General features: G+C 39.6%; 1 protein-coding gene across 1 annotated transcript; it reads left to right on the top strand.

Moving 5' to 3' along the window:
- Nucleotides 1-21,468, top strand: stag2a (stromal antigen 2a). The gene is made up of 34 exons (XM_017435874.2): nucleotides 1-208; nucleotides 5,876-6,003; nucleotides 6,130-6,208; nucleotides 6,552-6,710; nucleotides 6,936-7,032; nucleotides 7,125-7,201; nucleotides 7,353-7,557; nucleotides 7,662-7,813; nucleotides 9,064-9,137; nucleotides 9,396-9,519; nucleotides 9,835-9,933; nucleotides 10,057-10,136; nucleotides 10,450-10,557; nucleotides 11,255-11,363; nucleotides 11,523-11,640; nucleotides 11,735-11,838; nucleotides 11,935-12,027; nucleotides 12,121-12,210; nucleotides 12,304-12,507; nucleotides 12,629-12,699; nucleotides 13,315-13,402; nucleotides 14,215-14,295; nucleotides 14,475-14,567; nucleotides 14,683-14,857; nucleotides 14,944-15,083; nucleotides 15,162-15,263; nucleotides 16,077-16,225; nucleotides 16,314-16,442; nucleotides 16,523-16,731; nucleotides 17,103-17,340; nucleotides 17,460-17,564; nucleotides 17,680-17,806; nucleotides 18,086-18,163; nucleotides 19,323-21,468. Exons 2-34 carry the CDS (start codon nucleotides 5,960-5,962, stop codon nucleotides 19,344-19,346), a joined length of 3,825 nt encoding a protein of 1,274 aa, XP_017291363.1. The 5' UTR covers nucleotides 1-208; nucleotides 5,876-5,959; the 3' UTR covers nucleotides 19,347-21,468.
- The last annotated feature ends 1,195 nt before the right edge of the window (nucleotides 21,469-22,663 follow it).

The following is a 22,663-nucleotide window of genomic DNA, read 5'->3' as shown; positions in this document are numbered from 1 at the left end:
TGTGGAGCATGCACAGCGACAAAAAATACACACTGTACCTTGCTATTTTAGCCACCAAGGGGCTCCTTAATGCTAGCTAAAAAACAAACCATTAATTATGAGTTAGAAAGTGACAGTTTGTGCACTGACTTGATGAAAGCATTATCTGTGCACAGCCCGGAGCGTTTTGTTTTTCTTTGCTTTCTGCCCGTCATTGAATTAAAACGAGGTAAGTTGTAAAATGGCGGATAGCTAAACGTTAACATCCAGGGAGTTTGTTATTGATGCTGTTAGACTTTTGTTTTAACTTGCCGGGGACTTTGCGTTCATGTCATCGGCAGTTATTACCTTGGAAGTACGCCCGTGCGAGAATATTTTAAAATCGGCTCGGAAAAAAAATAATGGTGCCTTTTTCTGCCAGCTAGTTTCGAGTATGCTAATTTTTCCTCTTAGCCTGCTACGGCTAACGGTGTCGCTAGCGAAGATAGAAACTATCGTGGCGTTAATCACACAGGCAACCACATAAAGAGGAAACTAATAATGCCACGATGCAGATCGACGAGCGAAAACATTAATCTAAATAGAAATAGCGGAGTAGATTGTTACTGTGTTGAGCTAACATTTTTTTAAAAATCGATAACAAAGCTGGGATTAGTCAGAGAGCAGTTCGGTCGACGTATCCAAAACAACCCATCGGTCAGAGATGAGAGTGAGCATCCCAAACATCTGTGCCTCAGTTTAACCTCAGAACTACACAACACTACCTGTCAGAACTGATGTGGGATCAGCTGGGCTGACAGCTCCCAGTGGCTTTAAGGTTTACCAACAAAATTTGGTTCAAAACTAGAGGAACCAGTAAGTTGGTTTCCTTTCCTGGTGCTGTTCGACCAACCTGTCCTGCTCACTGTGTGTTTTAAAACCTAACTTAAAAAAATTTAATAAATGAGATAATAGGTCTTTATTCCTTCAAAATATATATTTTAAAGGTAAAAACTAATAGATTTGTGTGAATCAACAACATAACAATGCACTTAAGTCTAAATATAATTATGCTAAACTTACAGAAAATAACTACTTTTTATTTCTGATGTTCTTCAACTTTGATAATCCACTGTTCATGACAAGCATAACCTAAATATTATGAGTTAAAATATTCCTAATTGTTTATTTATTTGCATAATAGTGAGGTTTTTTTAAAAAATAATGGTAAATGGCCTGCACTTTTATAGCACTTTATCTCGTCCAAGGACCCCAAAGCGCTTCAGACTACAATCAGTCATTCACTCATTCATCCTTTCATTCACACACTGATGGCAGTAAGCTACGTTGTAGCCACAGCTGCCCTGGGGCAGACTGACAGAGGTGTGGCTGCCATTAAACACCCTCGGACCACCAGTAGGCCAGGCGGGTGAAGTGTCTTGCCCAAAGACACAACAGCTGAGACGGACTGAGCGGGAGCTCAAACCGGCAACCCTCTGGTTACAGGATGACCCCCTACCTCCTGAGCCACTCCCCACCCGTTACAAAAAACCCCAGAACATGTGGTATATTTTACAGTTTTATTTAGCAGAGTATAACTTAACCACACTAGTATCATAGAAAATGTACTCTCTTGTTTACAGCTTAGTCAATGCCTTCATTATTTGATTCTTCAGAAGGCTTTGCTGATTGGCTGATTTCATTTCAGTCCACTTAAAACATAGAGTTGAGTCTATTAAAAGTCCAACAGTTAGAAAAGACTAAAATATATTTCCTGAGTGTGTCAGACATGTTTTATAATATATATTCATACCAGGATTCTCAGTAATTACTTTGTTTCCTAAAACAGCAGCAATTGGTGAATAAGTGTTTTGTACAGTAATAATATAGTATGATTTACTGTAAAATGTTAAATCATCATCTGTATATAGATTATTACTAAACATTTTCAGTGGTTGAAACTACTTGTTATCATCATAACTAATTAAATTAGATCAGAACTCCAAAACAACTGTACCGGAGTTTAGTACTTAACTATGTTTAATTTTACCTGATCAGCCTTTTAACATAATTTGAAGCAAAATCATCTTTTTAAATTGTTAGTCTGCAAAAGTTATACTATTACGGGTAGAAGTGAGTCAGTGCAAAAACTGAGGAAATCACTCTTTTTTTTTTTTTTTTTTTTTTTCCCTGATTGTTGAAGATGGATTGTTGCTGTTTTTGCCCTGTTTCTTGCTGTTTTGGCAAACTGACAGAACATATCTTATATTCCCATGTAAGATGTTGCTAAGTTATGTTGAGTTACGTTGTTAAGACATGTTGCTAAGTTAGCACCAGAGTTGTATTACTGGAAAGTGTTGAGTTTGCCTGCAGTATTTACTCTGCGTGGATGGCAGGAACTTAAGATGTGCTCATTCATACCAGCGGGTCAGTTACCTGGTTTGGACCACAGAAGAACAATGGTACTGTTTCTTTTTGGCCTGTAGCTCATGCGTACATACATGCTGCACTTTTCACTTCAAGCTCAGGTCCTCTACCAGCCTGGGAGCTTGAGGGTTCTCCTCAGTATCTTAGCTGTTCCTAGGACTTTGCTCTTCTGGACAGAGATCTCTGAGATTGTTCCTGGGATCTGCTGGAGCCACTCTTCCAGTTTGGGGGTCACAGCACCGAGTGCTCTGATGACCACTGGTGCCACTGAGGTCTTGACTCTCCACAGCTTCTCTATTTCCTCTTTCAGCCCTTGGTATTTCTCCAGCTTCTCCTGCTCTCTCTTCCTGATGTTACAGGCGCTTGGGACTGCTACATCTATCACCACTGCTTTCTTCTGTATCTTATCTATCACCACAATGTCCGGTTGGTCAGCCATCACCTGTTTGTCAGTCAGTCTGGATCTGGAAGTCCCACAGTATCTTAGCCCTGCCATTCTCCACCACCTTAGGTGGAGTCTCCCACTTTGACTGTGGGACTTCCAGTTCATACTCGGTCCAGATGTTCCTGTACATTATTCCAGCACTTGGTTATGGTGTTCCATGTACACTTTGTCTGCCTCTGCTATGTCTGTTATATGCTGGATTGTCTCAGGGGCATCTTCACACAGCCTGCATCTTGGCTCCTGCCAGGTATGATAGACCCCGACCTGTATTGCTCTTGTGCTGCCGTGATTAGTGTCCCTGTGCTGTCCTTCAGTCCAGCCCTTTATAGCCACTGGTAGGATTTGTTGATATCAGCCACTTCCTCAATCTGCCGGTGGTACATGCTGTGCAGGGGCTTGTTGTTCCATGAGGGTTCCTCTTGTTTCTCCTCTTCCACATTGGGTTTCTGCTGCCTGAGACATTCACTCAGCAGATCATCATTGAGGGCTTTCTTCCTGATGAACTCCAGGATTTTGGTTGTTTCATCCTGTATAGTGGCTCTGATGCTCACTAGTCCTCTGCCTCCCTCCTTTCTCTTATTGCACAGTCTCAGGGTGCTGGACTTAGGCTGAAACCCTCCTTGCATTGTGAGGAGCTTGATATCAGTGGCTTCTATCTCCTCATTTAGCCAGGCCATTATACCAGCGGGGTACCTGATGACTGGCAGAGCGTATGAGTTTCTTAACTAGAACACAGATTTGAGCACATTTCACCAGTCCTGTCTTCACTCCATTGGCTCCCTGAGCACCCCAGCATTGATTTTAAAACTCTCACATTGATTTATAAAAGCCTAAATGGTCTTAACTCCTCCTCTCTCTAACTTGCTTCCTTTGTAGGCCCTGAAATCACAAACACACACAACCATTTAAAATAGAATAATGGAGATTATAGTTTTACCAGATGTTCTTTTAACCTAACTACACTTTTCAAATCATGTATATGAATTACATGAATTACATTTAATATTATACTTAGCACAAAAACTAAGGAAATTTGTGTTTGGCTGATTATTTCTTTGTTGTAACAACATTTATTGGTAATAAATCTTATACTGTTGGGAAGACTATTTCCCAGTAAATGGTGCCACATTTATTTGAAAAATGCATTTGTGGTTTGGGCAGCAGAATTAAGTATTTGGGTTGCACCCATGAAAAAAAACAACTTACCAAATCTTCTTTTTTAATGTCAAACAGATTATTCTTCTTTTGACTTTATGGTGTCATTTATTAGATTGGATGATTAAAGTCTTACGCAACAAGACATCGTGGCGATTTAACAATTTATTCATTTAACAAAGAGGGTCCTCAGTGACATGTGGAAGAACTATACACAGCCAGAACAGCCTGGGCCCTCCTCTCCTCCTGGTTACACACACACTTGTGTGATAGCATCCCATTCTCAACCTTAGCTTAAGTCAGCCAGTGTGGTTGCGTTGGTCACTCTGAAACGAACAGGACCATCAAGCTGATCCCACAGGTGTTCAATGGGGTTGAGGTCAGAACTGCAGGCAGGCCATTCCATCCTCTCCACTCCCAAATTCCTGAGGTAGTCTCAAATAAACCCCGCTCTGTGGTGGGGTGAGTGTTGGAGGATATCTTCCGACCGTGGAGATATAGGATTGCTGCTGGTTGCAGAATGCCCACTTCACAGCCTCTCTGACACTCCCCATTTCCCCTCTGTATGGAACTTCCACTTGTAGATGGTATTAGGGCTCACTCCTAACAAAGCTGCAGCTTGGTTTTGCTGAATACCATCTTGAAGCTGGCTCAAGCCCTGTCCAGTCGAATGTGGCTCGGTTGGAGCAGACAGCATCTGGTCACCGTAGCAGGGTCCATGCTCACCTCGGGTATCAGAAGCTCAGAACAAGAGGCAGCAGCAGAGTAAACTGTTAGACATGGCAGAGAAGATTTTCATAGCTGCAACCCAAACAATTAACTGTATTCTCAAACCCACAGAGGCACTCTCCTAACAAATGAGGCACCATTTAAGGGAAATAAACAGGCTTTCCAACAGTATAAGATTTACTGCTAAGAAGCATTGTTACAACAAAGAAATAATCAACCAAACACAAATTACCTTATGTTTTGTGCTATGCATAGTTTTGTGTGGTAAATTAAATTGTCTCATTTAAATATTATACAATTAGCTGTAACATTATCAACATAACTAAATGTTTAAATCACATGTTGTGTCGAGATATGTTCCCCCAGCCATCTGTAGGAGTTCTCCCTGCTACAACAAGAAACATAGAAGAGATTCAGATCTTTTCTTTAAGAGTTTTACTTAAAACATGGTGTTTTAAAACGATAGAGATTACGGGGGAAACAGAACTAAGCTGCTGGGGGATTAGATCTCGACAGGGTAACACAACTTGACACAACACCAAACCGGCACAGCGTTAATCAATCAAACAAAAGTCCGGATTCTGCTCTTAAAGCTCAAACATTTATTTAGTGGAAAATGTAGCAAGCAGACAACCTGTTTAACTTAACAAAGAGCATTTAGCAGTTAGAAAAACAACAAACTTATTATTTTTTTTTTTTTTAGTTTTTCCTCCAGCTGTCTTGTTCTTCCTCGGTGCATTGCTCTTCTGCTGCTGTCCATAAGCTCAAAAAAGCCTTGCAGAACGTATACGCGGTCATATTTATGGTCTTTGAAAACTTTTATAATCGTGTCGACGGTACTGCAGCCACGGTGATATTGTGAAAGCATAACTGTAGCTCAGATGGAGCCGACAGGAACTTGACTGACAGACGCAGCGCAGACTTGTTACTGAAACCTTCAGGAAAATACAAAAATAGAATCCTAAAAAAATATGCGCTGATGAAAAATACTGATGTTGACGAATTATTGTAGTATACATTATCGATTTTGGCCGAATAATTTTGGCAGCCCTTGCATCTCCAATTGAGCTCCGTGCAGTTTGTGTCTTTGTTTGACTGTACTCTGATGAATCTGTAAAAAAATTAGATGTTTTTTTTTTTGTTTGTTTCTTTTTTTTCCAGGTGTCAGCAAAGAAATAGTTTGTTGCTTGAGGGGCCAAAGAGGTTTGAGTTCCTTCTTCAGCAGTTCCGGAAAATGTTGAAGAAATGATAGCAGCGCAGGATTTGCACGCAGAGTTTCAGTTTCCTCAGTAAGCAGTGAATTATAGACATTTGTCATCATTTAAACTTGTGCGCCATTATTTAATTTTGTTTCCAATATTGTTTATTTGACCTGCTTTTTTGTCGTTACAATGACTTCATTTGTTTCTGCGCAGAGATGCAGAATCTCAGCTGTCGTCAGATACTGACCTTGAGGATCCGGATGGAAAGCCAGCAAGAACAAGAAGGGGAATGGTATGTTTTTTTTTAGTTTTATGTCCAGCAAGGCTTGGGCAAGCTTACACATCACCCAATATGTTGTGGATGTGTGTTATTACTATATTAACTGGTTACCAGAGCACAACAGAGCAAAGAGACAGTGGGATATTGTGCTGCTGCTGCTTTTGTTTTAAAAGAAATGGATTATCGGCTCGCTGTTTGCACAAAAAGTCATCAGTGTCACAAAGTCCCCCGCTGTGGCTTCTTTTTGATTTCCGGTAACCAGATGAGGCTCTTCTGCTGCGCCGTTACTGTTCTCAGAGTTCCCAAAACACAGAAGTGCTTTCATTTTACAATTTAACATTGTTCTCCTGGACAGGCAGCCAAGAGGGGGGGGAAGGCGACGGGAGAGAAGGCCAAAGGTGCGGGAACAGGAAGGGTCCCTGGTGCCGGCTGGGTGAACGGCCATCATCAGGAGAACGGGATGGAGAATATGACCTTATTTGAAGTGGTTAAAATAGGAAGGAGTGCCACGCAAGTGAGTGCACTCAGCTCATTTTTTTCCTGTTACGACAGATGTGAAATTATTTGTTCTTGTTTAGAAAGTTGTTTCAGCTGTAATGGATCTAATCTCTGAGCCGTGGTTTGGTGATAGTTTGATCATATATAATATGCTTTAAGATCTTTTTTTTTATTTCAAACTTGTGTTATAATTTGATATACGACTAAAGTGCATTTGTAAAACGTTCTGATTTGTTTCTAGTCTGTTGTTGATGACTGGATCGAGACCTACAAACAAGACCGGGACACGGCTCTCTTAGACCTGATCAACTTCTTCATTCAGTGCTCGGGCTGTAAAGGTAGCTGTCTGACACGGTGGTGCAGTGGTTTCTGTGTCACTCACTGTATCGGTGTAACGGGTTTTGTGGAAATGGTGTGATTCCCCATGCAGGTGCTGTGAGCAGAGAGATGTTCAGACATTTGCAGAATTCCGAAATCATCCGAAAAATGACAGAGGAGTTTGACGAGGTGATGCAGACGTCGTTTTACTATAGAACTTACAAATACACCGAAATCTGGCAGCGTAGGATTTTTTTTTTTGTAGCAGGGTTCTAACAGGATGAATCTGATGTGATTATTCTGCTCTGAATCGGATTGTTTCCCTGATCTTGCCGAACAGGACAGCGGCGATTATCCGCTCACAATCTCAGGACCACAGTGGAAGAGATTCAGGATCAACTTCTGTGACTTCATCGCAGTCCTCGTGCGGCAGTGCCAGTACAGCATCATTTACGACGAGTACATGATGGACACAGTCATCTCACTACTCACTGGCCTGTCTGACTCACAGGTCAGAGCATTTAGACATACAAGCACACTAGCAGGTCAGTGGAAGTGCGGCGCTGTGCTTTTCCTGCTCCGTGAATGTCCGCGCCTTTGTGTCGGCACGGCTTTGACGCTTGTGTTTCAACCCCGCTGTCCTCACCAGCCATGAAGCTGATGACGGCCTTGGTGAACGTGGCTCTGAACCTCAGCATTAATATGGACAACACGCAGAGACAATACGAGGCAGAAAGGAACAAAGTCATTGCGAAAAGAGCCAACGATAGGCTGGAGCTCTTGTTGCAGAAGAGGAAAGAGGTGAGAAGTTACAAATCTGACAGAACTACTCTGCAACGCCAAACCTTTGTATTTGTCTATGTTAAAACTGGAGTTTCTTGATGTTTTTCCGCAGCATGTAAGACAATACACACGGTACAAATAACTTAAAATCAGCTCCACATAAAAAACAATTCACTGTTCAACTTTTGATATTTCAGTAGGTTTAATGGAAATACTTTGATATTTTTCTTGCCTTTACTTTACTTTTTTAATGTCTCCCAAGCACACATCTTAATTCATCTGAATGTGCTTTAGATTGAAATAATCTAAAGCACATTTACTCTATTGCTGCCTTAAAAACACCAAATTATCTAACTTTGTGTAGAACAGTTCTGATTGTTTTAGAACTTAGATTTATTTTTGCTTGTTTCAGCACAGCCACAGATGATTATTTATGAAAATTCTTACAGTCTGACAGCCGCCTCAGTGTGTGTGTGTGTGTGTGTAATATTTATCTAACATCTCTGTGACTGACTCATCTCCTGGATGCCTGTCATATTAGAGCACATGGCTTCAGAGTTACACTCTGGAGAACCTCATGTTATTCTGTTCTCGCCTTATTTGTGTGATAATACTGCTTTGGTAGCACATTTTCAGGGTAATATTATTTTTGAATTGTTCTATGTTCTATTATATAATTACCTCTTTTTGATAACAATTACTGAAGCCAGCTTTAAATGACAAATTGAGAAATTCTTGTTTTAATAGGGATCAAATTATACAACAACCTCCTTGTGAGCTGGTTGCCTTCATTTGGTTGAAATTAGCATGAGACTGGAAACCCATGTTTAGAAAAAAGTAGATGAATCCATAATTTTATGTTTAAAAATTTAATTGACTTAAAAAAAATATTAAATGTGGCTAAATTATGAAATCCTCAGTGTGAAAAAAAGACAAATGTATATAGCTTCCAATTAAATACCACAGAAACTATCCTATGCTCTACATGCTTTTAAGTTAATGTATTTACATTTTCTTACTTATTTTCAAGCTCCTACAAAATGTGGAGGTTGTGGTTCGTTAAAATTATTTTTAAGTTGCATCCCCACAGAAGCAGTTACTTTCCATGGGAAATGTTTAAGGCTTTAACCTTTTCCTGTTGTTAAAATACCTTACAACCAGCACAGGTTTTCCTGCAGATCTTCTTACAGGCCCCAGTTTGACGCAGAGGAATGGAAATTTTAGACCTTTTTACGAGAGATTTTAAAAAGTCCTGCTTGTTCTTTCAGCTTCAAGAAAATCAAGATGAAATTGAAAACATGATGAACGCCATTTTCAAGGGCGTGTTTGTTCACCGATATCGGTACGTAAATCACTTTACTGAATGGCTCACTTTGTTTACTTTATTATAAGACTTTGGTCTGACGGGAGTCTCCTGAGAAGTTGTTGAGTTCTTGTAATGTTCCTTTGTGGCATTCTGGTACCACCTAGTGGTAAGAAGTTGTCAACATATAGCCAAAATGTTTTAGAAGTGAAGTTTTTTTTTTTAATTTTTTAGTTTGATTGCACGTCTTTGTCATGAGCCTAATGACTGAACTGAATCGGCTCTTGTGTTTTCCAGTGATGCCATCGCCGAAATCCGAGCCATTTGTATCGAGGAGATTGGTGTCTGGATGAAGCTGTACAGTGATGCCTTCCTCAATGACAGTTACCTGAAGTATGTAGGCTGGACAATGCATGACAAGGTGAGCAAAAAGATGAAAAAGTACAGCGAACAGGATTTACTTTGTACTTATGTGACTGGAGAAGAACTTTATATAGAACGGGAGGAAGTTAGAATACTTAATATATAAAATATCATTAAAAAAATGTACAATTGTGTCACAGTTGGTTTCTTTTGTGCTAACAGACTACTCTGAAAGCACTGCAGGGAAATAGTTTACGAAACGTGTAAATGCTTTGTGTAATACTGTTTATTAGTCCATAGGGACACATGATGATAAATAGGTTTATGACTTTCCAACATGGGAAATATTTCTCCATTTTGACTGTGACTGCAGCAAGGTGAGGTGCGGCTGAAGTGCCTGACAGCCCTGCAGGGTCTGTTCTACAGCAGAGAACTCTGTTCACGACTGGAGCTCTTCACCAGTCGCTTCAAGGTGAGACCGCCGCTGCTTTCATCCGTTTTACAGCTGAAACGTACATTCATTCAACGCCCACTTCATTTCTTGTCTTTATATACATAAAATGAAGATGATAGGATGATGTGCTATTTCTGACAGGATCGCATCGTGTCTATGACCCTGGATAAAGAAAATGATGTAGCAGTGCAGGCTATAAAACTCCTGACTCTTATCTTACAGTAAGTAACCTCCCTTCCTCTTGAATCAAACTATAGACATATAACATTTTTACCACTATGTGACTCAAAGTCACTGTCATTTTTTTTTTTTGTAGGATTTTCAGAGTTTTGGCACAAAACATGAAGACTTCTTTAAAGGCTTAAAGATGTTGTATTTTTTTATTACAGTATTTAATGTTTTTATTCAGTTGAATATGTTTTTTTTCCTGATCTAAAACCAATAAAATGTTGTCAGAGAGAGTAGCACGGTTATTTTTCAGTGACAGATTAATCTGTTCTTTATCACGGAGAATTTCTGCACTTTGTGCGACAGGAGCAGTGATGAGGTTCTGACCGCGGAGGACTGTGAGAGTGTGTATCATCTGGTTTACTCCGCACACCGCCCCATCGCCGTTTCAGCAGGAGAGTTTCTGTTCAAGAAGTGAGTCGTGTGCTGTGTAATCAAAAATAAAACTAAAGCACCAATAATAAGCTCAAAAGTTTCATTGCCTTGTATTTAATATTACAGTTTGTGAAGAGGTTGTTTTGTTTCACCAAAGTCTAGTTTAGGTTGAACTCTGTGATTAAATTACTCAAAGAAAAGAAGGACTTGCAGGAATATTACACAAGTTCTTTATTCTGTCGTCTGTTTCGGGAGCTCAATATGAAATATTTGTAACTCTCATTTGTGGAGCATGCCAGTTTTAGTTAGACTCACACATTTTATGGCAGCCGTATTAAGCTGCTGCAGGGACTCTAATTTTCTTAGAAACAAAGGTAATAAGTTTGCTAAGAAACAAATACTACAGTACACACAACGTGTTGTGTTCGATGTGTTACACTGATTCCATTGTGTCCCTCACTGCATCGAGGTACATGTTGTACACAAATGTAAGTTTTGTATAGTGAATGTATGTCCAAATCAAACCCCAACATTTCCTGAAACTTTCATCCAAATCTGTTCATGATAAGTTTTTCTGTAATCCTGCTAACAGGAAGACAAACACACCAACACGACTGAAAACCTGACCTCCTCGGTGGAAGTGAAACATAAAACTCTGCTCTGCCGTTGTAGCGTTCACAGAAGGACTACGGATAGCATTTTTTACCCACCAGTGTCTTTCTTGTTCTGATTGAAGGCTCTTCAGCCACCGAGGTCCAGATGAGGATGAGTTACCCAGGAGGGGCAGGCAGAGCCTCAACGGCAGCCTCATCAAGACTACAGTCTTCTTCTTCCTGGAGAGCGAGGTGACCGCTCCTTCAACGCCCCGTGGCAGAAATGCCCACTATAACCGCAGTCATTTAGGACTTGATTTTGTGTCGTTTCAGATTTTTTGGTTGAGCAATTTCCTGTGTCTGTAGAGAGTTGTATATTGTTCACTGAGTTTGGCATTTAATGCTTTATAGCTCCACGAGCATGGGGCCTACTTGGTGGATAGCTTGTGGGAGTGTGCCTCTGAGCTGCTGAAGGACTGGGAGACCATGATCAGCCTGCTGCTGGATGAACCCGTGCCAGGAGAGGAGGGTAGCTAACCACTGGCTCAAACTGTAGCCCGTGTATGAATAATAGGAATCTCATTTCATTGTTGCTGCGATTGTCTTTGTTTTGTTTCTTAAAGCTCTGACCGATCGGCAGGAGACCGCTCTGGTGGAGATCATGCTCTGTGCGCTTCGGCAGGCATGTGAATGCCACCCTCCTGTAGGCAGAGGCACAGGGAAGAGGGTGGGTGTCGGATGGCTCAGCATTGAGAGGGTTTCACTTTGATCCTTGAATGATTTCATTTTTTTTAACGAGGATGTGATTTTGTGCTTGGATTAGGTCCTGACTGCGAAGGAGAAGAAAACGCAGCTGGATGATCGGACACGGATCACAGAGATGTTTGCAGTCGCTTTGCCTCTATTATTAGCAAAGGTAGCTTTATTTTTCCTGCTCTATAGCTTATTAAGGTTTGACTCCTAATTTGGCAAATATAATTCTTAACCATTTACCTTTTTCTTGCCATAGTACTGCGTTGATATTGATAAAGTGACCAATTTGCTACAAATACCAAAGTACTTCGATCTTGACATCTACACTACAGGCCGGTTAGAAAAGGTTTGTGAGGTTTTACTTGTTTTATTTTTTTAAACTCTGTTTTAAGTGCAGATTATTTTCAGTGCCAGTAAAACAATCATTTCTTACATTTAGCATTTGGATGCCTTGTTGCGACAAATCTGGGAGGTTGTGGACAAGCACACAGACACCGAAGTCCTGGAGGCCTGCTCCACCACCTACCACTACCTCTGCAACGACGAGTTCACCATCTTCAACCGCGTGGACATCGCTCGCTCGCAACTTCTCGACGAGCTGGTGGACAAGTTCAACAGACTCCTGGAGGACTTCCTGCAAGAGGTCGGTGATGCAGTGATTGCGTTGGTTTGGTTGCTGTGCGTGACTCTTTCAGAGCACAAACGCAGGCGCCAGAGCAAAGGGAATGTCAGGGGTTTCAGAGCGTTGATCTGTCGTTTGTCAGGGGGAAGAACCAGATGAAGATGATGCCTACCAGGTCCTGGCAACGCTTAAGAAGATCAGCGCTTTTCACAAGTAACGCATTTCACAAGATTTCAATGTGTTACGTGTAGAAGGTAGAAATATTAAGAAATCATTTTCAGCTACACGCATTCATATTTAAGATAAAGGTTGTGGTTATAGAGAAGGACACCAAGAATGCCGTTCACATTACTGCATATCATGTAATAAACTTGTTTTATCATCGCCCGCCGATGAAAAAGAGACAGTTATGTTTTTGCTCTTGTCTGTTTGTGTGTGTGTTTGTCAGATAGCAAAATATCTTGTGAATCAGTGAACAGATTAAAAAAAAAATCCCAGAAAGTAATTATTGGATGTGCATCTACAAGAGTCAACCCAATTAAAGATGGTAGCCACAGCTGATTGATCCTAGTCAACACAGATATCAGATATCAGGTCGAAACTGAATGTGGTAGTAGCTAAGAGTCATCTCCAACACATACTCTGAGCGCAGGATGTTATGTTATGATGTTATTTTCAAGGTTTGACTAAAATGAGTATAACTCTGCCATTTCTCAAAAAAAGATGATCTTAGTTTAAAACTCTAGCATGAAAGCCAGCGGGTGATATACATTGTTTCAAGTACTGCCAGACCTTTGATTTACATGTGCTCTCTACTTTTTGTTCCAGCGCACATGATCTGTCTAAGTGGGACCTCTTCACAAGTAACTACAGGCTGCTCAGCACGGGTCTGCAGAATGGGGATATGCCTGAGCAGGTATGGAGTCTCTAACCTTAAATGTTAAACACGTCTCTGTTAGCAGGGGGTTCAGGAGTTTCAGGAGTAGGAGGCTACTTAGTAAAAGTAGGGGGCTGATCAAAATTAGAAATTTCACATATGAATAAAAACATATTGACTGGAGATTCGAAACAGTTTGTCCGGGGCATTCGTTTTTGTTTGGTAGAATCCGTTTTCACCCTAAAATATACATGGCGTCTGTCATCCACTGCCTGGAAAACTACGCAGTGTCACGCCCGCAACATCGACCAATCAGAATCCTCGGCAGATAAATGAGAACTTTTGTCCAATCAGTGGTGGTGTTACAACAACGGCGCTTGCTTGCTCAAAGATGGCTGCGCCCATGGATCGACAAAAAATGATCCGAAACAAACTCAGGCAGGAAGAAAATTACCATTTATTGTGAATAAAATTACATTTTGCATGGTGATGCAGATCAGGGAGAACACAGGGACTCTAAACAAATGCTTACAAAATATTTTTGGTCAATCAACGAAAAGTAACTGGCACAAATGCAGCTACATTAAGATTTTATACAGCGTTTGATGCTGGCTGCTGGCTACTTTTGAACCTCCTGTGTTAGTGTGTTTTTGTACACTCACATGCCTGGAAATGTTAATGAATAGCTTCTGTTTATCAGCTTACAGATGTTAGGATATAAATAAATCGTTTTGCAGTTCATAGAAACTTGTGTAATTCTTTGAGTTACTTGATCACTTAAGTCTATGATAAAACATTAAATAATATATTGTGAGTAAACCTGCCTTCTTGGCTTTCTTTCTTTCTTTCAGATTGTGATTCATGCGATGCAGTGCACACATTACATCGTGCTGTGGCATCTGGCTAAGGTTTCAGATGGCAGTTCCATAAAGGTATTGGCCATGAAAACATGTTGGGGTATTTGGTTCAGAGGTGGGGGTGTTTGTTTCCTTAAAGAATACATTTTAAATGTCTCAACACCTTGATGATTCTAATAGTTAATTTATTGATTGGAAAGTATTAATATGGGCCACGTTCCAGGACTGCCTCACTGATCATTTGCTTATTTTAGGGTGATATGGTGACCCTGAGAAAGCAAATGAGAGCTTTCTGCTTGATGTGTCAGCGTTACCTAAGCAGCATCAACACAGCAGTTAAAGAGCAGGTGGGATGTTGATGATTAATGTTTTTTTTGTTGTTTTTATGTTTATACATTGCCTTTCTTTGCTACAACTGAAAATTTGGTCCGCCTGTATTCGTATGTGATGTGCTCTCTCCAGGCTTTTACCATTCTGTGTGATCTGCTGCTGATCTTCAGTCACCAGATTATGGCGTCAGGCCGGGAACAGCTGGAGTGTCTGGTCTACGTTCCAGACTCCTCTCTGCAGGCAGAGCTGCTCAACTTCATCCTGGATCACGTTTTCATCGATCAGGATGATGACAGCAACAGCACAGGTTAGAATTTGTCACCCGGTCTTGTGTTAACCCAACGTATTTTGTATTTATTTATTAATACTGTTTTGATCTTTTGTTTTCCTCAGATGGACAACAGGATGATGAAGCCAGTAAAATCGAAGCTCTTCACAAGCGGAGAAACCTTCTCGCTGCTTACTGCAAATTAATCATTTACAATGTTGTTGAAATGAATACTGGAGCAGATATATTTAAACAGTACATGAGAGTAGGTATAAATCATGTAGTGATGTGAGGAGTTATTTCCATCTGCAGCTCTTTTCACAGCTTCTCTTCTCCTTCTCAGTATTTCAACGATTACGGTGATATCATCAAAGAAACAATGAGTAAAACGAGACAAATCGACAAAATACAGTGTGCAAAGACGCTCATAATGAGCCTTCAAAAGGTAATATTCTTGTACTCGCAAAGCCTACTGTCTCCTCAGTTCTACTTTAGTCTTTAATGGAGTTTAACATAATGGTAAAGATGCATCTCCCAACCTTTTCTGAGTGTTTCGGCACACTCACAAATCCAATTTCTTATGACTTTTGTCTGCTAAAGAAATGTTCGAACAAACAAAAAAAGCTACATATCTAAGGCTGCGTTCACAGCAGCCCTGTTTAGTCCGCTTTAATCAAACTCTAGTTCGTTTCCCTAGAAAGTCCGGTTCGTTTGGGGAGGTGTGAACTCGCAATCGAACTCTGATGAGGACCAAAAAAACAAACTTTTGTCCTCCTAAAAATCTCGGTTCGGTTGAAGTGAAGGGGGGGAACGGGTCGCTTAAAGGGTTTGTCTCGATTGACTCGGTGCAGTCTGTATGTGAACCACAGCAGCTGAAAATGGAACAAATGTTGACATTTTAGTCCCCAATCGAACCGAGTCCACCGGACTATCAGGTGTGAATACAGCCTTAGTTGCTTTTAGAAAACTTTGCAACCTTTTTAAGAAAATATAGTTTGTAGTATTAACTCAGTTTTTCTTGAGCTTCTATGAAGGTGATACGAAAGAAGGTATCCCCAAACAACAGGAAACGCCAAAAGAAAAAAAAAAACATACAATATATATGAGTTATTCTGTTTGTTGCTATGTGTTACCTTCATTTGATTCATGACAACAAAAAGTACTTTAATGTGTACTTTAATTCAGTTAATTAGACTAAAAGATTCAAATGCTCTCGTCTGTGAAATCATTAAACTGATATATATTTTTTTAATTCCAGTTATTTAATGAGATGCTGTCTGAACTTGGCTTCACGTTCGACCGCTCGTCTTCAGCCTTCTGTGGCATCAAAGAGCTCGCTCGGCGCTTCTCGTTGACGTTTGGTTTGGATCAGCTGAAGACGCGGGAGGCCATTGCCATGTTGCATAAGTGAGTAACTGCCTCGTTTAGTTTTTACAGTTTGTGTTTCTAATAGGCCAAGTAAGCTGTTCTGAACGTGCCCTCGTTTTGGCTTTAGAGACGGGATCGAGTTTGCATTTAAAGAACCCAGCCCTCAAGGAGAAGGGGGTCCACCACTTAATCTAGCGTTTTTGGATATCCTGAGCGAGTTCTCGAGCAAGCTGATTCGACAGGACAAGAGGACAGTGTGAGTTTGTGGCACTGTGTGCACCTAACGGAGGACTGTGAAAAGGCTTTAACACGGGACTGTCGCTCTGACTCCTACAGTCACATGTACCTGGAGCGCTTCATGACGTTTCAGATGGCTCTTCAGAGGGAGGACTGCTGGATGCCCCTCATCACATACAGGAACTCGCTGCAGGCTGGGGGAGACGATGACACCATGTCCGTCATCAGTGGGATCAGCAGTCGAGGCTCCACCGTCAGGAGCAAGAAGTCCAAACCAGCCACTGCAAGCAAACGAAAATTGCCCGAAGGTGAGCAGTTTTATATCATGATTATTTATTTTATATACTACAGAAACTATACTGTATTATATAATACTATAGCTTAATTTTGTTAGCTAGTTTATTGCTCTCTACACCTTTTAACAGTTGTTACTTCCTCTCTTTATGTATTTTCAGGCTGTTTTCGGTGTTGGGATTTTGTTTTTTTGTTTTTTTTTTTGTCTAGACATGTTTAGATTAGCTCCATGTGTTAAAGATGGAAACCTGGCATGGCCTGTGTGCTGGATCAAGTTTTAATGTGTTCATTGCCTCCATCCCCTGCTGTTTAACAACACATCCACCTATTTTGGCCGCTGCAGTGGTTGGGTAAATCTGAAGGAGTTTGTTTTTTGTCTTTGCAGAGGAGAACAGCTGCAGCAGCAGCGATGCGGTCTGGCTGAACCGCGAGCAGAGCGTGCCAACGCCAGTTATGATGCACTCGCCCCACCTCACTTCCACGGTGCTGAGGGATCCAAACAAGATGAGGCCAGAGGACAGCTACACGCCCACATTCAGCATGCCAGCAGAGCAGCACCCTCATCAAGCTCTTCCTCCGCAGCAGCACCCACTCCATCAACACCAGGCTGCCATGGACTACAAGTACACAAACCTTTGTTTAAAAACTTGCAGTTGTTGCTGTTGTTTCAAATATCTTGTGCTGCTTTGGTAAACTAAGTATGTTTTTAAGTTCTATGTATTTACTGAGCCTTGCCCCTCAGTACCCAGGTTACTTGGATGTTAACTCAGAGGCAACAAGCTGAAGCCCGTCAGCACCAGGTTAGCATGCACTACGCCAAGATGAGGAACCACATGCAGCAAGCAATGTAAGACGCCTTCTGTCTTTAACGAACATGAATGAGATTTAACAGTAAGATAATAAACAGCCTGGGTGGGGGAAGGGAGATCTCCACTGACAGATTTCTTCTGTGCGCTCTGCAGTCGTCGAGGGTCTGGTTTGATGGAAGATGATGAGGAACCAATAGTAGAGGATGTGATGATGTCATCAGAGGACCGCTTGGAGGACATCAACGAGGGCATGGACTTTAATACAATGGACATCGATTTGGTAATTTAGGAAATGTGTATCTAAATTCTGTGGACCTGTAAAGGAAGTGCCAACAGAGTTTTATAAATAGATCAAATTATCATTCTTACCTCTACAATCATATTTTAAAGGTTAAAAAAAAATCAAAAGTTCAGTCATAGCAGATCTCAGAATCACAACAATATGTATCCATTTGGCGCTTTGGATTTAGTCTTTAACCTCTTTTAATGACAAAGTTTAAAGTGTCATTTTTTATCTTCTTTCCATGTCATGTTGTTGATGTTTTTTTTTACTTTTCAGCCGGCATCCAAGAATCGACGGGAAAGGACCGAACTTAAGACAGATTACTTTGATCCTTCTTCAATTATGGATGATTCGGTAAGGAGATTCCACTTATTAATTACTGTTTATTGTGTCACTGGGTGGATTTTTTTTTTACTTAATGCTTTCTAATCAGGAAAAATTAAAATTGAAGTTGAAGTTGAAATAGATCTTAACTGATTTTTTAAAAAATGTAGCATTTTTTTATTTGTATGCAAAAGTAGCTGCAGTTAAAATAAAAAATATGTTGTAAAACTACAAAAAGCTGATGTTACAAACTGTTTTTTGAGCAAAATATGCCATGTTGTTTTCATTAATGTACCAAACAACCAAAGATTAAGGTTGTGGTTTATCCTTTGGGGTGATTTTGAAAGAAAAAAAAAATTCTCATCGATTTATTATGATGAAGCTGCACAAAAAGCTGCAAGATCAAATGTTTACTCCTGTTTTTACACTGCATGTAACAAGAGGTTTATGTAGAGGCTTTTGTTTGTCCAGTCCATTAGACATGTATAGTTTGATTTTTGAAAACATCAGCTGTAGTGATAAAGATCCGTTTTAGATTTAGATATAAAGTTGCAGGGCTGTTGAGTTAAAAATGAAACAACTAATCACCTCTCTTGGACTTGAAAGTTAAACTACGGTGAGGTATTTTTTGTAAGACAACAAGGACAGCTCATTTGGCTTCAAATCATTTCTAATGAATTCTCAAACCAGAGAAAAGAGAAGCAAAATGTCTATAAAACTAATATCTTTCATACATAAACTGTAAACCTAAGTTCAAGTTTCCACTTCGTTCTGGATTTATTTACATGTTTTTCTGTTGTGGAAAATTCTGTGAAAAATCGGCTTTTTTTAAAACAGAAGGGGGAAAATAATTTGATTTAAATTGCTAAATTCAATTCAGTTTATTTATATAATGCCATGTCCCAACAAAAGTCGTCTCAGGGTGCAGTACAAAACCATTCACACACATTAGAAAGAGCGAAGTAGTAAAAATTATCTATCTAGGGAAGCCAGCAGATTGTGTTGAATCTTCACGTCGTCGCAGTCTCCCATCCTGAGCAGCATATAGGTGAGAGTGGAAAGAAAAAACAGGAAGAAACCTCCAGGAGAACCAGAACCAGGCTCAGGACGAACCTCAATCGGCTGGGGTTTGAGAGGATGAAACACAATTTCTTTTTAATTGTAAAATTCTGCCTTTTTCTGCCTTTAGGTCCTGAACGTTTCAATGTTCTAACATGAATCGGAGGTAGGACAATACATGAAACCCCTTGGAAGATGAAATGACCGTTGTCTGTGAAAAGAAGTGAGAGGGACTATTCCACCTGGCCTGTAAGACACCAATATTCACACTTTCTGTTAAGATTTCTTTCAAGGGAGAACTTGAGCTTGAATAGGAAATTCTTTCTGCTGTTTTCACACACCAAACTTTTGTCTGGCCGCAAGAGAAAGGGATTCTGTTTTCATTCATTTGCCCCAAAAGCAACTTGGTGTCAACGTTCACGAGGCTGGACCTGTCGCAGTCGATGCGGGATGCTGCTTGGGCGAATAAACGTGCCAGGCCAGTGGCAGGTTTTACAAAAACAAAAAAAGGGGGAAAATTACATTCTGAAATGTAAGACTACTAATGCGTACTTTAAGTTGTTTTTGCTTTGATTAAAATGTCTTTACACAGCGGCCAACGTTCAGGACGGATGAACACAGTTTCAGTAACATCAGAAGAGAGAATTTTAAAAAGTCTACTACTTTTATGATTCTTTTTGTGTTCGGTTGTTGTTTAGGATTATACCAAACTTTGCCAAATAGGTAATAAATCGGCTCAAACCTAATTATACAGCCATATTTCTAGAAATAATTACAGGCTAAATTTCATGCCTCCCTAATGCAATGTAAACAAAATGAACATAAAGAGGTTTTATAAAAGCAGCACTTATTACATGGCTACCAGTCAGTGATATTGTGTTCACTCTTCATCGTAAAACGTAGATTTCGGCATGGCATGTAGCCTTATAATCAGATCTGCGCGCAGTAAAGCATCATTTGAGCTGGCGTGTCGTTCTGTTCAAAGGCCTCGCCACAAGTGGTATATAGCATTCTCAGATTTCTTTGTGATGGTATTTTTTTAGAAATGTGTGTTCTGCTTTTATACCTTATAGATAATTTTGATTTATAGATATTTTGTATCGACAATCAGATGTAAATTAATGGTTTCTAATCATGTTATTTCACACAGATACTGAAATAATCCTTTTTAATTGAAATGGAATGGTGTTACTTTAGATATGGCTGTCTGTTTCTATTTTCCTTTATTCTGTAATTAATAAGTGCAGACTGGTCGCATTAAATATCAAATGTAGTTATATGACAAATTGATAGCCGCATCTAAAACTATTTTTTAATAATGGAAGCATTTACAATGCCATACATTAAATCTCGACCCAACCTAAAACATTTATTCTCTCCTATATCTTAACTATTTTTTTTCATTGTATATTAACTAATATCTAATAATACAAGCATGCCATATTCAGATTTTAAATTTTGGAAACAAAAAGGGTTTGAAAATAGTGAAGAAAGCTGTGTTGTTTGTTCTTTGTTTCCCTTTTCTTCTGTTTGGTTTGCAGTTGTGCAGAGGATTTTGTTTTATAAATATATATATATATATTTATGTTTTATCTTTTTTTTGGTTTTTCACTGGTGAGATATAGAATTATGCTAAACTACAAGGTCTCTTTGGCCAACTATGATGGTGTAGGAATTGTAAATTATACAATTACAAATGTGTAATATATTGTGAATGGGTGCTGATTTTTTGTTTTCACTTTTGTGTGAATTTTAAAGTAATAGTTAAAGCAAAAGAATGTTACTCTGACATTAACCCACTAATTTGCAATTGTGCATGTTTATCCACTTGTTTTCTTGTTTTCTATGGATGGTTTTTGTTTTTCTTTGTGTATTGGCCTGGTTGGCAGATTCAAACTTTATAGAAAATGGTATAATATTCCTATTGTAGCTAGAAACAAATCCCTAGTTTTCTCTAAATGTCACTGTAAACTGCAGAAACACACAATGTGGACTTAAACATCCCCGCGTTCATATTAAGTATTCATATTAGGCAAATGAGACGAGTACATCATAGAAATGCCTGTAAATCTACATAAATCGTGTCATTTTGGATCATTTTTGTTTGTCATTGAACTGCTGAAAATGTGCGTACAAATGTATGTTTATACATATTTAAATATTTGCATATATTAAATTTGTGTTTTTATTCTATTTACAAAGTGCCCATTGCATCCTTTAATATTTGTATTTATGTCTGGAGATGTAACCTAACCAAATAAATCCTCTGAAACTGATTTTGACATGGCTGTCAATCCACAGAGAGAGAAAGAGAGAAATTTGGTGTGAATGTTTGAAAGGTTTAATAACTGAAACCATCTTCCTTCATTTCAGTTTATTTTTACAGTGCTGATAAATGTTCGTCCTTCTTTGTGTTCATTTGGTCAATGAACAATATGTCTGGATTTTGCGAAACATTGCAGATCTTTTGGCTAACATTTTACAGATGCAGATAAATTTGTTGGTACCCTTCCACAATAACTAAAAAACAACTAATGTGACTGGCCAAAAACGCTCCAGTTTTGTCTCATCGGTCTCAGAAACTTCGGGGCCCATCAACATGCATTTTGGCAAATTTGTGTGTGTTCTTGTGCCAATAGTGGAGCTTCTTCAACAAATTAAATTAGGATTCAAAATGTGACGTGTTGAACGATCAGGAAGTGACGTTCCTTGACCTTGGAGTTCAGCTTGGATGGTTTGCTCTTTTTTTTTTCCACCATCTGCACTACTTGTCTGATTAACCTGGGGTTGCATTTCCTCTTGTACCCACGCCCAAGGAGGTTTGCTACAGTCCCATGAACCACATGCTTTTTATTAATAATAGTGGCAACTGTGGTGACAGGAACAAGGAGCTGCTTGGATGCTTACCTTTAACATATACAGTGTATCTATAGTCTCCTGAGCTCAGACAGCTCTTGCTTTTGCTCGTTTGTTCCCTGAAAAACTGAAAGGCATCTGTGACTCTAATTAAGTTCGAACACTTAGTCTGAAACATGATTATAATGCTCAGAGTAACAACAAATCACATCTCTTCACTCTTTTGTTTACTCTATCACATAATAAAGGCATGCAGATATACATCAGACACTTGCTTTTAACTAAATCCCCTTTTCACAAGAGTTTAAGTGTTGTTTTGTTCAGCTGTAAGGGGACCAACAATTTTATTTACGTCTGGAACTGGGTGATGGATTATAAAAGTCAGAGTACATTAGTTTAATCCAGGTCATCCTCTAAAATACACTGGTGGAACTGGTAGAGGTTGAAAAAGTTTGTTTGTTTGTTTGTTTTAAATCTGTTGTTTTTATTTTTGGTATACTTAGAAACTGGATACTTATATCAGCTGATATTTCGGACTAAAAAGACAAAACAAGGCATCGTTTACGAAACATCGTCGTGTGGAGACATTGCCTTTTACATTCCCACTATGTTCCA

This window comes from Kryptolebias marmoratus, linkage group LG13, assembly GCF_001649575.2.
Source record: "Kryptolebias marmoratus isolate JLee-2015 linkage group LG13, ASM164957v2, whole genome shotgun sequence".
In the NCBI taxonomy this organism is placed as follows: Eukaryota; Metazoa; Chordata; class Actinopteri; order Cyprinodontiformes; family Rivulidae; genus Kryptolebias; species Kryptolebias marmoratus.
This window is presented reverse-complemented; position numbering and strand designations above follow the sequence as displayed.

What these genes read in the sequence shown, in the direction of transcription:
- stag2a (XM_017435874.2), top strand. Translation starts at nt 5,960, where the DNA reads ATGATAGCAGCGCAGGATTTGCACGCAGAGTTTCAGTTTCCTCA. An exon ending in TAGGAAGGAGTGCCACGCAA is followed by an intron (nt 6,711 to 6,935) that starts GTGAGTGCACTC and finishes ATTTGTTTCTAG; the next exon opens with TCTGTTGTTGATGACTGGAT. An exon ending in GCTGGACAATGCATGACAAG is followed by an intron (nt 9,520 to 9,834) that starts GTGAGCAAAAAG and finishes CTGTGACTGCAG; the next exon opens with CAAGGTGAGGTGCGGCTGAA.